The 16,253-nt window shown below is 46.5% G+C and overlaps 1 protein-coding gene across 1 annotated transcript; it reads right to left on the bottom strand.

Annotated features, from left to right (window-relative positions):
- Window positions 1–6,550: 6,550 nt before the first annotated feature.
- LOC103808375 ([Protein ADP-ribosylarginine] hydrolase-like protein 1) lies at window positions 6,551–12,130 on the bottom strand (the record flags this gene model as incomplete). Its single annotated transcript, XM_009081157.1, has 2 exons — window positions 11,917–12,130; window positions 6,551–6,715 (listed from the first exon to the last, which is right to left on the bottom strand). Coding segments are annotated over exons 1-2 (379 nt in total), but the record flags the coding sequence as incomplete, so codon positions are not given.
- Between the last annotated feature and the right edge of the window lie 4,123 nt (window positions 12,131–16,253).

The raw sequence follows: 16,253 nt of genomic DNA, 5'->3' as shown, positions 1-16,253 counted from the left end.
CCTTAAATTCTATGATTCTATGACCTGAAACTAGAACCATCATAGAATCATCACAGAATTTTAGGGGTTGGAATGGACCTTAGAGATAATCCAGCTCCAACCCCCTGCCCTGGGCAGGGACACCTCCCACCACACCAGGTTGCTCAAGGCTTCATCCAACCTGGCTGTGAACACTGCCAGGGTTGGGACAGCCACTACCTATGAGAGTAGGTATGACTAAATGGGATAAGTAGGATGATACTAAATGGAAAGTGATGTTTCAAAAGAGCCCCTGGTGCTCTGCACCCACAGCAGGCAAAGTCCAGGGGATTAGTGCTATTGTGCACACTCATGATGCTACAATTTGGAGCTTGTCTTGGAAATATCCACCTTGTGCAGCACAGAATTTGTGTATTGAATGGCTAATTCAGAACTCTTTTTAACCCTCAGCACTGAGTACATGATCCGAGGTGTCCAACCTTTAGGCACTTCATTGAATGGAGAGTTAAATTTACTAATGAGTTTCTCTGCAGTACTAATCACAGTAATATCAGGATCCCACAGAAGTTTTAATGAGCTTATCTTCACAAGGCTCCAGTGAGGTGATTATCTCCTCTTTGCAGCTGGTGAGCCAATGCCCAAAAAAGCATTAACTCATTGCAGGCACTTGCTCTGAGATGGACAGGGTTCGATTTTTCCAGGTACTTGGCATTTTTCAGCACTGTGTTTGCTCACTCACACTTCCCAGTGACCTTGGGAATAGCTGAGAGCAATCAGCATTTCTCTGCTTGTTCCCTGGGAGATAAGGGGCGTATTTACACCACCTAATTTTAGCCTGTGTGGAACCTGCATTAGGAGCACATTCTCCCTGTCTTTCCCAGAAAGGCTGTATTTCCATTTGCACGTACAATGGCATAGTAGGAGCAATTCATGGGCCAGAGTGAATTGAAGCAGCAGATGCCAAGGAGCCAAGGTCAGGGCTGTCAATCACTTATCTGGAGAAGAGACCTCAGCTGCTCCCCTGGGCTTTGCCTGCTGTGGGTGCAGAGCACCACGAGCTCTCTTGGAATGCCACTTTCCATTTAGTCTCATCCTACTCATCCCATTTAGTCATATCTACTCTCATAGGTAGTAGAAGCCCCAGCCCTGGCAGTGTTCACAGCCAGGTTGGATGAAGCCTTGAGCAACCTGGTGTGGTGGGAGATGTCCCTGCCCAGGGCAGGGGGTTGGGGCTGGATGATCTCTAAGGTCCTTTCCAACCCCTAAAATTCTATGATTTTATGATCCCAAGCAGCTCCAGCTCTTGTGGCCTAAGATTGTGAGTGTGATACAACAATGGTAGTGGGGGTGGCAAGAAGATTTATTCGAAGCCAAACTGAAGCCTGAGCCAAACATAAACCACTCATTGGCATTTCTAGATGCCATACAGACTGACCAGGATCTGAATTTCCCTCTTAAGTAAAGAGCTCTTCTCCCTCCACCAAGCACAGCTATCCAGCATGAGCAGCCTGGCTAGATGATCTTCCCTTTCTCCTCAGAGTCTAACGTGAAAATTTTATGTGCAATAACTCTTCCTAAAAAGGCCAAACACCTAACAGATATCACAAGAAAGGCTTTGAAAAACACCCTTTTTTCCCCTGCAAGCTCAGAGATTGTTTCCTTATCCCTTGCTAGTTTTCCTGATAGTGAAAGGAACTCTGAAAACAGAAAACACCTCTGGCCACTGCTCCTGGAGAAAAGTCTGGGTACCTGTCCTGAAAATGGTGTGCTTGTTGATCCCAAACCTCACATATGCTGCAGCTGTACTGCCTGGATATTAAGGAGCCAGGAGTAGATTAAACGATCTGCCTATCCTACATATCACACGGAAACCACGAGGAAGAGTCAGGAAGGAAATACAATCTTCCAGGGCACCAGTCAGCTTAACCAGGAGAAGATATCTTCTCATGCTTGCAAGACCAAATTCTCCATTAAACCACCTGCTGTCATAAAGCTGAAGATGAGAATCATCACTGTGCAGCCCTGACTCCTCCAAAGGACACAATCCGTGCTGGTTATCCAAGAGAGGAGGGTCTTGCACTACACCAAGCTGCTAATTAAATGCCATATCTCAGTATATCCGAAGTGGAGGATGTACTACAGTAATCTGACTGTTGGTTTGGAGGAGCTTCCCTTTGCAACTTCGTTGTGTTTCTCCAGTCATGGAATTTACATTAAAACCTTCTGGAGAGTTAGACAAAAAATTCTGTTACAGGGAGTAACGTTAAACCCAGACAGAGCTGTAGGTGATTAACAGCTCTTAGCTCCCATGGCTCAGTGTCTACCACGTGAATCTTGAAAACCTCCAGGGATGGGGAATCCACCACCTCCCTGGGCAGCACATTCCAATGCCTGAGCACTCTCTCCACAAAAAATCTCTTCCTCATATCCAACCTAACCCTCCCCTGGCAGAGCTTGAGTCTGTGCCCTCTTGTCCTGCTGCTGGTTGCCTGGGAGAAGAGACCAACCCCCACCTGACTCCAACCTCCTGTCAGGGAGTTGTAGAGGGTGATAAGGTCTCCCCTGAGCCTCCTCTTCTCCAGGCTGAACACCCCCAGCTCCCTCAGCCTCTCCTCATGGCACTTGTGCTCCAGTCCCTTCACTGCGTGGGATTGTTGAGAGGGAGATGTCTATCCTCAGGAGAACCTTCCCACCATCCTGTATCAACTTAGTGCCTTCGGTCAGGGACTTTGTTAAGAGACTCTTTGATATCCTAACATACCATATTCTTTTTCCTCCTGTTTCTTTGCTACTTCATGAGCTTCCTAATAGAGTTCTGAGGTGTGACTTCTTGTAACAAAAGCTGTATTCACACCTTTTTACTCCTTCATTTTCATTCATGTGCTACATCATTCTTTTTTTTTATGTAGTACATTAGTGGGCTTTTCTTCACTCTACATCTGTAAAATAACAAAGATTAAGCTAATATCTGATAAGTCCTGAGAGGATGTGTCTTTTTTGACTACAGACCATTCTGCACCACAACTTGGAGCCTGACACCTTTATGTCCTGTGCATCTGCAGCTTAACCTTTTCTTCATTTTCCCCCTCAACTTTCTGCATTTAACTCACACTTTGCCTTGATGTTCCTCTACCAATACCACCAGTAAAAGGGCACTGATCTCAAGTGTTTGTGGGAAGCCCAGCAGCTGCTCCCATAGCTGTACTTAAAGACCTGCTTGAATGCTGCAGCTACATAGAATTATAGAACCACCAAGGTTGGAGGAGACCTCCCTGGGCAATATCCCAGTGCCTCAACACCCTCACAGGGAAAACATTTCTCCTCACATCCAATCTGACTCTGCCCTGTCCCTTCCCATCCTTGCTTTGCAAGTTGAAATTCTCATGTGTCCCCAAATCGTGATGCTATGTAGGAATAGAGAACAGGTGGGTGCCACAGAGCAGTGGATGGGTCTGTAACAGAGACATCAATGCCAGTGCTTCTGCTTGGTGTGTTTTTGTAAACTGTCCTCATCTTGATTTTCCATTTTGAGGGTTTGGAACCTGAGGTAACCAGCAGTGCAGGGGTGACTCAGATTACCTCTGTGTTGCTTAAATCATAGAGAGGAGACCTCTAAGATCATTGAGTCCAACCATTAACCTATCACAGCTGGAACCCCTAAACCCTAAACCAGATCCTCCAGTGCCACATCCAGACACCTCTTCAACACCTCCAGAGATGGTAACTCCACCACCTCCCTGGGCAATATCCCAGTGCCTCAACACCCTCACAGGGAAAACATTTCTCCTCACATCCAATCTGACTCTGCCCTGGCTCAGCTCAAGGCCATTCCCTCTAGTCCTCTCCCTGCAGCCATGGCAGGACACACATCCCCCACCTCTCTCCAACCCTCTCAGGAGCTGTAGAGAGCCAGGAGGTCACCCCGAGCCTCTTCTCCAGGCTAAACAAACCCAACTCCCTCAGCCCTTCCTCATCCCACAGGTTTTCCAGCCCTTTGCTGCCCTCGTTGCCCTTGGCTGGACTCGCTCCAGTGCCTCAATGGCCTTTGGGCAGTGAGTGCCCAAAGCTGAGCACAGCACTGAGCTGGGACCTCCCCAGTGCCCAGTGCAGGGGGATGAGCACTGCCCTAGTCCTATCCACATGATACAGGTAGAGCTGAGCTATTTGACTGGCCTTTTGCACTGTCTGTGAAGGCAAGTCTCAGGCTCAAGTAGTACTGCCTTACTCAGATTTTGCTTCCACTCTTCCACATCAACAATTCCCTCTTGAACAATTTGAGATTTTGGTAATGGATCAAAACATTTTTGCCACCTCTCAGACACAGCAGACTCATCTGCATCACACTTTTAAACAAATGCTGACAGATGAACAGAGGCAAACATTTAATGGGGGGAAGTTTAGCCTTGCAATATTTTGCAAAATATTGCATAATTTATCAATGCAATAAATTGGAAACAAGCTCTCAAAATGGAAGGTAATAGACAATCTCAGGTAGGTCTTCTGGTGGTCACAGGAATCTCTAACGCAACCCAGGTACCTCTGCCACAAGTGTGGCAATGAGTTTGACATGAGGTGGCAAAGAGACACACAGGGCAGTTTGACAAGAATTCAGTGTGCTGACTACACCCACAAGAATTTGAACAGAGAAACATTTTATAAGCCATGCAAAATTACCTAAACTAAGATTTCACTGGTCCATGAGTTCGCTGGCACATGAGTAACTGGCTAGAAGTGAGATCAGATAGAATCAGACTTTTGGTTCCAGCCCAAACAAAATATAATCTTGTCAATCTAATTTTGTGAATGTTCCATTGAAAAGTTAATTATGTCCATAGCATTCTCAAGCCCAATGGGAGACAGAACACCTCCACCTCAGTTCACTGGTTCTTTTGCTGTCAGGGTGAAAAAAAGGCTTCTTGAGATGTTCAAGATAATATTTGTCAGACCAGATGGAGAATGTGGCCTTCAGCTGTCAGGCCTCAAGGCAGAGATTAATTTTAAATCCTTCTAGCCCAGAGTACCCCAAAAGCAAATAGTCACTCATGGAAAGGTGGGGAGGAGAAAGGTTAAAAGAAGAGCTGTAGCTCCAGCACAACGATGGGGTAGGGAACAGCCACGCTCTCGAGAGCTTCTCAGGGTCAACAGCATCTCCCACAATTCTTTTTACCAAATTTTGTCCCCTGTCAATCAGAAAACATGTGACAACTGACAAAGGGGCACTTTCTCTGATGTGCCTGGCTGATAGCAGGGTGGGCAGAATACACCCTTTTCGCTCCCAGCAGCTGTTGTGAGGAACGGGGGATGAGTGAGAAATGCTTTTTGTGTCAGAGCAAACTGACTGCAGAGTCCCAGAAATAGCCATGGCTTTGTGCCACCAGGTCTTTGCCACGATGTTGCATCAATATGCAGCTCTGTTGAGCACTGCTTTGTGCCACCAGGTCTTTGCCACGATGCTGCATCAATAAGCAGCTCTGTTGAGCACTGATGATAGGCACTAGAGTGGCAGAGCATCACATCAACACAGCAGGACATCTGTGTGAGCTGCCATCGGTTCATGGCTGGCTGGGTCAACCTCCTCCCATGGTGTGGAATCTCCACAAGCTTCCAAGAGTAACTGCACTGTGTATGTGTGTGCACGGAACTGCATGCATGTTGTTTATCTGGAAGTGGAAATTCTATTCATTGTTAAATGAAATGGTTCAAGTCCATGAATGGGAAGTGCCAAGAGGATGATCAGACTCTGCTCAGTGTGGGAAACCAATCAAACAAGAGGGAACAGCAAAAACTGATGCCCAGGAAGTTCCACCTGAACATGAGGAAGAACGTCTTTGCTGTGCAGTCACTGAGCACTGAACAGATTGCCCAGAGAGGACGTGGATTCTCCCTCACTGGAGATATTCCAGACCCATCTGGACACAACCCTGAGCCATGTGCTCTAGGGTGGCCCTGCTGGAGTAGGGAGGTTGGACCAGATGACCATTGTGATCCCTTCCAACCTCACTGATTCTATGACTCTGTGATTCTGTGAAATGATCATATAGAGAAAGAAAGAGAGGGTCAAGGGTAGGTAGGCCAGGCTAGGAAGATTAGGGGTTATCAGCAAACCAGTCGTAGCTGTTAGCAGGACATCCAGCTGGAGCAACGTCTCTGCTTTCCCTCCAGGGAACGTGTTGATGCTTAAAGCAATTTACAGGCTTGATGTTTTGTTTCAGATCAGCCATCACTGCAAAGATCCAAGTCTACAAAACCTTTAAGTGAAAAACTGCAGAAAATATTTCTTAAAATAACCATTAAACCCAAGGACAAAATCTGGACCCCGAGGCACAGAGCCAAGGACAAAGCCTCTTTAAATAGCTGTTAAAGAGGGAGGGGTTCGTTTACGAGAGGACACAGTGCCCTACAGAAGGAATTCTTGGCAGACCTCTGGCCATCCTCAGGCAAAGATGGAAACGTTTCAGGGGTAGTGGCCTTTGATGTCAGGGGGGAAAAGGAAACAATTTCCATACAGCCACAAACACTGAGAGCATGCTTGATTCCAGCCAGGACCTATAAATGGAGAGAGGTACCATACCCTTCTCGTTGAACGGCGTGTGCCAAGCGAGGAGGTAGTTGTCTGGTTTTAATTCCCTGCAGCCTTCTATGGTAGCAGGGTCTGGCCTTCTGCCCGAGAGCTTGTCGATAGCATCCACGTAGCGTTTCACCAGCTCACGGTACAGGTCCTCTAGACACCAGTAATCTGCTCAGAGGAGGGGAGAGAGGGTTGCTGTGTGAAGGCAGGAGAGCAAGAGAGCATGGAACACACACAAGCAAGCTCACTATGCATTTGAAAACCAGTCCTATTTCCACTTCCAATGCACCAAGCCATGTTTCTGGTGCTGCTGTCAATGCACATTTACAAACCATGAGAGCAATGGTGTTGACTCAGTTCTCCTCTTTGCCTTCATTCATTTCCACTTCTAATTCCTTGGATCAGGAAGATGAAGACATTCTGTTAATCAACAGTAGGTGCTTGGGCCCTTTCTTTAAGCTCTGTAGTGTGAAGTAATTACAGAGGTGTCCAACTATAAGGTGAGTGTGGCCACCCTGGGGACTGGATGAAGCCAGTGTGCCTGGCTTGGCCCTTGCCTTTGCAGATGTGAATCGAATTTAAAAACAAAAGCCTGTTTTGGTTTGTTTGTTTTTTTAAACTATTACACAGAAACAAATTAATGATCTCATTTTTAATCTGTTCTTTGTATTTATTTTGTCTAAATCCGGTAGGTATGCAGGGACCCCAATACCTTGTGTCAGTACAGGATCCAGCACAGTGAGCTTTTAAGAAAAGATATTATAAAGATCAGTAGGAGCAGTAAATCCCTACAGTCTATAGCATTTCCAGCAGATGAATTTCTCTCTGGAATGCATTAGAATCATAGAACCATCAAGGTTGGAGGACCTCAAAGATAATTGAGCCCAACCATTAACCAGTCAATGCTGTAAGCCCTAAACCATATGGTACAGTGCCAGATCCAGATGTCTCTTCAACACCTCCAGGGATGGTGACTCCACCACCTCCCTGGGCAATATCCCAGTGCCTCAACATCCTCACAGGGAAAACATTTCTCCTAACACCTAATCTGACTCTGCCCTGGCTCAGCTCAAGGCCATTCCCTCTACTCTTCTCCCTGCAGACCTGACACATTCACTAACAAATCTGTGTGTAGATTATTTTTACCACATCCTACAGTCTTGCTTAAGGAAGAACCTTCCCCCTGTTAAACATATACTGTTTCTTCAGTATATCTGCTTCTCTCTGCTGTTTTGTGTTGCTGTGCTTGAAGAGTCCTGCCCTTGGCCCCCATCAAGGAAAATATTCAACTGGCATCTATTACAGCTGTGTTGGTGGGAACAGAGGAGGGCAATAGGATTTGTCCATTTATATCTTCTCTATGTACTCCCACATTACTGTATTCAAGCCCATGAATGGGAAGTGCCAAGAGGATGGATCAGACTTTCAGAAACCAAGAAAACTAGAGGGAACAGCAAAACTGTGGTCCGGTCCCTTCCAACCTCACTGATTCTGTGATTCTGTACTTAGAGAAATTCTGTTTAATACTTGGTTTTATGCACAGGTCAAATGACACAGAAGGGGAAGTTCTTCTCAAAATATCTTCATTTTGTCAGAGACGGTGAATTCTTGAAATCCAGGGTTTCATTGAAGAGAAAGTTTGGAGTCCCAGAAGCCAGGGACACTCTGAAAAACCAGCAACCTCACTGATTCTGTGATTCTGTACTTAGAGAAATTCTGTTTAATACTTGGTTTTATGCACAGGTCAAATGACACAGAAGGGGAAGTTCTTCTCAAAATATCTTCATTTTGTCAGAGACGGTGAATTCTTGAAATCCAGGGTTTCATTGAAGAGAAAGTTTGGAGTCCCAGAAGCCAGGGACACTCTGAAAAACCAGTTATGCAGGCAGGCAAATAATGAAGGTGAAGGCAAGAGCAAAGATTCCCCTCCTTTCACCAAAAAAATACCCTGCCATTTATACTGTCCATCCCACACACAATCCTAACCAAACAAGCTGCCAGCTATTCCCAGATTCAGGAGCCAGGTGTCAGTTTATCCACATGGGAGCCAGGGGCAGGAGTTGCTCCCTGGTGGTTCCTGCAGAAGCCTTGTTCCCAGAGCCAGAGTCCCTGTGGTCCAGCACCTCTGGGCTGCTTGAGCCCACCATGGTCCCCACACCCAGAACCCACCATGTCCCCACACCTGGAGCCAGCCATGGTCCCCACACCCAGAACCCACCATGTCCCCACACCTGGAACCCAGCATGGTCCCCACACCTGTAGCCAGGCTGCTGTCTTAGCTGTCAAAAAGACAGGATCTTCCTTTAGAAATGAACTCTTTATCTTTTTTTAAAACCATGCATGCCAGAGAGCAGAGGGATTTCCTCATTGCAGGGGTAGATTTCCCCCTAGGTTTGATGATGCTGTTCTCACTCCTCCCTTATGGGAGATATTTCTGCTGCAGCAGATGTTTCATAGATCCTTCATTGCTGGATAAACCATCCAGTCTGTACACATGGTGGATATTTGAGGAGCACCAGCTCAGCCTGAAGCAGTGTCCACAGTCCCAGCTGCTTCTGGCCATGGCCCTCCTGGGACATCCTCCATGTGGACAGCAAAGCATTGGCCAAAATTCCCTCCCTAGGTGAGAACGTCCCTTGTCCTTGACACAGCCTCCACCTCAGACTTGGCTACTGCCACAGCCTCAGCCTGGGAGCTCCCCAGAGGGCATTGCCCTGATGATGAGACGTCTGGGCACGTTTGTCCCAGCCTGCAAGCATCCTGCAATTGCCCACAGGTATGCACAGGATGCTGTGGCCAGGAGGCAGCCAGCCAGCCAAATGGGACTTGCAGGGAACAGAGCAGTGAGGACAGGGATATTTTCATTCCTTATCCCCCCTTCTTTGTTTTTCCTTGGATGATAAAGTTCCAGACACCCAATACACCCTTTAAAATCTCAGTTGAGGGCTGACTCCTCTGCCTGAGGCAGCCAGGGAAGTATGCACAGGATGCTGTGGCCAGGAGGCAGCCAGCCAGCCAAATGGGACTTGCAGGGAACAGAGCAGTGAGGACAGGGATATTTTCATTCCTTATCCCCCCTTCTTTGTTTTTCCTTGGATGATAAAGTTCCAGACACCCAATACACCCTTTAAAATCTCAGTTGAGGGCTGACTCCTCTGCCTGAGGCAGCCAGGGAACAGTTGCCTCAATACACCCTTTAAAATCTCAGTTGAGAGCTGACTCCTCTGCCTGAGACAGCCAGGGATGGTGGCAGTTGCCTTCAGTCTCACAGACACATTCACCTTCTGCAGCTTCACTTTGTTGATGTGGGTGATTTGGCACACAGACAGGGTCATGAGCAAGTCCTAGGGCTTTTTAACCTTCCCCCTGGCAGAAGGAGACAGTGCTGCAGGCAGGGACAGTTCTTGTCTCCCTTGTGGGAAGCAGAGAGAAGGACTCATTTTTTCTCGCTCACCAATCATAGAATCATCAAGGTTGGAGGAGACCTCTAAGATCATTGAGTCCAACCATTAACCTGTCACTGCTGGGACCCCTAAACCCAATGTTATTGTGTAATGAAGGTTTCTTGCAAAAATTTCCAACTCCATCTTGGTGTTTTCTCTCCAGCCCACGAAAGCACATTTTAAGGCCAAAGAAATGAGCGTGTAGGATAACAGAGTCAATCGAATTATAGCTGAAAGCCTTTTCTTTCGAGCCACAGTGCTCCTGCTATAGTTAAGAAAAAAAAGAGATTTATGATTTTACTGTTGGTCTAACTGCCTTGATTCTCCAGAAGTTATGGTTTTAGGGAGTTCACTAAGCAAGAAACATCTGACACGTATTTGATCATAGCCTATATACAGAAATAGGTTTGTCATCTTCTTTCTTGATAGGCTGACATCTTGTCCTTATCTTTAGTGTATTAGCTACCCCTTAAACCATTGGGCAGCTAATAGCCAAGTATGAAGTGTCCAACACACTCTTCAACTGATCTCTATGTGCTAAATTTAGAGCAGGTTGGGAGCAGACAGATGAAGCAGTGAAACAGGAGCACAAGGGAAATCTCATTGACGTGAAGGATACTCAGCTATTGTGAGCTACTGCCACTGGCAGTTACACAGGGTTAAGTGCTCTAAGTAAAAACAGGAATATTTTTGCTGAGATTGAAAGGATTGATTCATTCAGAAGAGGTGAAATGCTGCAGAGTGCTCAGTGTGTTCTGGAGTGCTTTTTGAGCCCTGACTCAGAAAGGTCTGGTTTGATGTGTGTTGATACAAATACTCTCATGTCTTAAAAAGACTATCCCTACCTTAAGAAAAAACATGTTCACTCTCAAGCCTTTGTGATTTTAGGAGATGTATCTTAATAACTTCCACTATTCTGACAGACTTTATTACAAACACAGGTGCTCAGTGTGTTCTGGAGTGCTTTTTGAGCCCTGACTCAGAAAGGTCTGGTTTGATGTGTGTTGATACAAATACTCTCATGTCTTAAAAAGACTATCCCTACCTTAAGAAAAAACATGTTCACTCTCAAGCCTTTGTGATTTTAGGAGATGTATCTTAATAACTTCCACTATTCTGACAGACTTTATTACAAACACAGAATAGAATCCTAGAACCATCAAGGTTGGAGGAGATCATTGAGTCCAACCATTAACCTGTCACTGCTGGAACCCCTAAACCCTAAACCAGATCCTCCAGTGTCAGATCCAGACATCTGTTCAACACTTCCAGGGATGGTGACTCCACCACCTCCCTGGGCAATATCCCAGTGCCTCAACACCACAACAGGGAAAACATTTCTCCTAACATCTAATAGAATATTACGTTAGAAGATTTTTTTGGACTAAAGACAGAGAACTCTCCTTATAAAGCAAATAGTTCTTCTTCTGCTCTTGCAGGTACAACATTTTGAGAGGCAGCAAAGAGGAAATAGGACTAGTGGATTTAGCCTGAAAGAAGTATTAAGGTGACTCTATTCCAGCCTGGAGTTCTGGACACAAACATGTTAAAAATGCACTCAGGATGGTTCTTATCTTTTACAGAAGAATCTCTAGTGGCTGTATTACTCCCTGATGTATTCCAGCATACAGATAATCTACTTAGCAACTATTTTTGCTATGCTGGACATAGAGTATTTTAGTCTTTAAGCTAACTGTATATACCTAGGGAAAATACAGGGAGAGCCTCTCCACACTCCAGAAATGAAGATTCCCCTGATGGCCACAGGACTGTGTTGGTGGAGGAGCCAAACTAATGTACATTATCATCCCCACAAGCAGCATTTCTGACACACTTTCTCACAGCTCCACGAGGCTGAGCCTCAGAAACAGCAGCTCAACAGCTCAGTCCCTCCCCAGACTGCACAGCTAGTCCCACTGTACCTACCTGTGATGACAGCCTCAGCTGTAGCCATGTGCATGAGCGTGTTGTCACTTACTGGCCACTTGTCAGGAGAGAGCACCAGGTTCTCAAGCCCTCCAATTTCCTTCAGTTCCTGCTGGATTTTCGCCCCCAGAGCATTGTTTTCTCGGGAGAAGTTGCGATACCCCAGAGCATCCCCTACCCCAGCCAGCACGAGCGCAGCCTTGAATTTATCCATCCCTTCTGCTTTCCTTTTGCCTGGGACAGTCACTGAATGGTCTTCCTTTGTTCCTTTGCCTTCGACTCAGCTTCCCTGACACTTTATAGCAGCCATTGTGTCACACTGAGAGCTCTCTCTATAAGGCAAGGACTTCCTTTTCTGGCTCTGCAGATGCCATCTCTTGGCTGGGACCTGCTGGAGAGGAAATATTTCATAACCCACAAGTTTTGCAGGGGCTTTGTGCGATGAAACTGTCAGAGCAGACCTGCAAAAGCCTTGATTCTGCAACCCAGTGTAAAGCAAGCCAGGAGATCCTTAGCCCTACCCAGTGGAAGTAACTCTACACCCAGAAAAACAGATGCCTCCATGGGGGTGCTTATTTATTCAATCACTTGGAAATCAGGAGTTTTTCTCCTGGCCATTTACGATATGAAGTCAGCCTCCCTCTCAGCCTGTTCTAAAAGCAGTTTTCCAGGCTCTGTACACACTAGAATGAGAGGTGAAGCACTAAGAAATTTAGTCAAATGCAGGTGACATATCCCATTTCTAACTGAGCCCCATGGTGATATTATGTTAACAGCTTTCTCGTTCTGTTCCACCTAGTACAAGAATGTTCAGCTAATTCACTTCACCCCTGCATAAACACTGAGCAAAACAACTTCTATCCCATGTTTCTTACTCCCTGGCAAGGAGTGACTTTTTCCTAAAGCTGAGCTCAGGTGCAGCCCAAACTTGGACTCTGGAAGGAAAGTATTTTGGAACTGTATTTAAATGGCATTCTGACTCACAGGATGTCCTAAAGACATCCAAAAGAAAGTCCTAAAGGCTCACAAATTACCACTCCTTCACAGACAGAAATACAAATGTAAAGATAGATTGAGAAAGCTTTGATCGAGTTGACTGCAATTTTGATAAAGGACACCTGGGGAAAGGTCTTTGGTTTTCCTTGACCTTTTTTCAGATAGCAACACTGATTGCTATTCGTAGAATCATCACAGAATTTTAGGGGTTGGAATGGCCCTTAGAGATCATACAGTTCCAACCACCTGCCATGGGTAGGGACACCTCCCACCACACCAGGTTGCTCAAGGCTTCATCCAACCTGGCTGTGAACACTGCCAGGGTTGGGGCAGCCACAGCCTCCCTGGGCAACCTGTGCCAGTGTCTCACCACCCTCACAGGGAAAACTCCTGCCTAATATCTAACCTAAATTTCCCTCCTTCAATTTGTCCCCATTGCCCCTTGTCCTGTCACTGCAGCTCCTAACAAAGGAAAAGGCCAATACTGTAAAGCATGCATCATCCAAGCACCCTAAGCAATGAGCAGTTAATCATGTCTGAGCTATTGACATGTGTAGAAATATCACTGTACTTCATGCAGTTTCAGAACACTGAGAAGTATTGCCTGTTCCACAGTACAAGAAATAAAGTGCCCAAGTGGTGAAAGTAGCCTCTGCCTTGAAGACTGGGGCTTGGTTAACAGAAGTGCCGAGTATCAAGGAAAGGACACTGAGAGTGTGTCTTCTTTGCTAGGAAGGAACAGATCTTCATTGAAAATGCAAAGGAAGAAAAGGGGCAATTATGTTTTAGGATGTCTTAGATTGCAAGGGGCATTGTGTAGGGATCAGAACATATGCAGGGCCAAGAGTCTTATGGCAGGGCCATAGGCAGCCCTGCTCTCGAGCTGGCTTGCCATGAGCAGGGAGAATGCTACCCCTCTGCCCTGTGTGGCTGTGGGAACAAACATCACCTCCCACAACCAGGGCCAGCAGGACTAGGGCAGTGCTCATCCCCCTGCACTGGGCACTGGGGAGGTCCCAGCTCAGTGCTGTGCTCAGCTTTGGGCACTCACTGCCCAAAGGCCATTGAGGCACTGGAGCGAGTCCAGCCAAGGGCAACGAGGGCAGCAAAGGGCTGGAAAACCTGTGGGATGAGGAAGGGCTGAGGGAGTTGGGTTTGTTTAGCCTGGAGAAGAGGCTCAGGGGTGACCTCCTGGCTCTCTGCAACTCCCTGCCAGGGTTGGAGAGAGGTGGGGGATGTGTGTCCTGCCATGGCTGCAGGGAGAGGACTAGAGGGAATGGCCTTGAGCTGAGCCAGGGCAGAGTCAGATTGGATGTGAGGAGAAATGTTTTCCCTGTGAGGGTGTTGAGGCACTGGGATATTGCCCAGGGAGGTGGTGGAGTCACCATCCCTGGAGGTGTTGAAGAGACATCTGGATCTGGCACTGGAGGATCTGGTTTAGGGTTTAGTGGTTCCAGCAGTGACAGGTTAATGGTTGGACTTGATGATCTTAGAGATCTCCTCCAACCTTGTTGACTGTATGATTTAAGCAACACAGAGGTAATCTGAGTCACCCCTGCACTGCTGGTTACCTCAGGTTCCACATGTATGAAAGCAAACCCTCAAAATGGAAAACCAAGGCCAGGACAGTTTACAAAACCACACGAGGCAGAATCACTGACATTGATGTCTCTGTTACAGACCCATCCACTCCACAGTGGCATCCACCTGTTCTCTATTCCTGCATAGCATCACGGTTTGGAGACACATGGGAATTTGAACTTGCTAAGCAAGGACAGGAAATCACCTGCTGAGGCACTGTAGTGAGCTAATAAGTGCCTCATCAGATGGAAGGTTCCCTCCTGAAAATGGGCAAAGCTATTCTTAGTTTTCCATTTGTCCTTTCCTTCCGAATGTAGCTGCCAGTTGCACTGCCCTTTTGCCTCCCGTGGACTTCATCCTGTTGTACGCACGCTTGGCTGCTTGTAACACAGCCCAAATTAGGAATAAGATCTTTGGCTTTAGAAAGAAACAAGGTTAGAAAAGCCAGAGAAAATTTCAGAGTTGTTCTATTTTTCAACTCCACAAAACTGGCATCCCACATCTGGGGGATGTGTGTCCTGCCATGGCTGCAGGGAGAGGACTAGAGGGAATGGCCTTGAGCTGAGCCAGGGCAGAGTCAGATTGGATGTGAGGAGAAATGTTTTCCCTGTGAGGGTGTTGAGGCACTGGGATATTGCCCAGGGAGGTGGTGGAGTCACCATCCCTGGAGGTGTTGAAGAGGCATCTGGATCTGACACTGGAGGATCTGGTTTAGGGTTTAGGGGTTCCAGCAGTGACAGGTAAATGCCTGGACTGGATGCTCTTAGAGGTCTCCTCCAGCCTTGATGATTCCATGATTCTACACCACTGCCTTAACAAATAATATGCCTTTAACATTGTAGCATGGACTTCTTTTTTCTTTAACCCCTTGACAGAAGGCCAACACGAAGCGTATATGGTTTGCTGAACAACAGAATATTTCTCAGCTTGGAAAAGGAGGCACAAGAAGAAAAACACATGATGATTTGTCAAGTATCCCAATACCCAACCAATATCTGAATGGCCCTAAGCTTCCTTGGCCTTTCTCATTAAGAGATGAACACTGTACCCACTTGTCTGCAAGACAGAATTGTCTGCATATGGCTGCAGATCCCTCTGACAACAGTTTAGAACAAAAAAGTTCATTTTGGAGGTGTTATCCTCACCTAATTCTACCCAGCACAGTGTATGTAATGAAAAGGTCAGAAAACATGGGTTTTCAAAAACTTCATGGGTGCAAAAACATTCTCCCTTTGAGAAGGGCTGTGCCTTTTGGTGAGATAGATGGTGCTTGGCAGCAGTTGAGAGAAGCTACACCTGGAAGGAAGAGAGCTTGCCATGGTTCAAGGATCAGCATAATAGCAATTTTGCTATTATGGGAGAAGGAAGACAAGACTTGTGTGACACCAAAGTGGTTGGTGAAAGCACTGGAGAGGGATGGCAGGTGGGTGAGGACAGAGGACAAATTATCTTCATTTTTAACCTTCCAGAAGAGAATAAGGTAAATTAATACTTCTGACAGGCAAATAAATACCTCTGAAGGTCTTTGCACAGACTCCTGAGCATGCTGTTTGTCCTACAGAGTTCAGAACCCAGCACTGAGCAAGTTTCCCTGCAGTTACACCTCGCATTGCCAGTACAAACTCATACCACAAACTGCAGTTTGGTCACTAGCAGGTACATGTAGTGAATGCACAGCACTGCAGCTAAACATGTTGAGCTTCTTAAAGGTGGCACAGATGAGCAAACCAAACATTTCATACAATCAGCTGGGTTGGAAA

The sequence above is a fragment of the Acanthisitta chloris genome, unplaced genomic scaffold (genome assembly GCF_000695815.1).
Source record: "Acanthisitta chloris isolate BGI_N310 unplaced genomic scaffold, ASM69581v1 scaffold13128, whole genome shotgun sequence".
Lineage (NCBI taxonomy): Eukaryota > Metazoa > Chordata > Aves > Passeriformes > Acanthisittidae > Acanthisitta > Acanthisitta chloris.
This window is presented reverse-complemented; position numbering and strand designations above follow the sequence as displayed.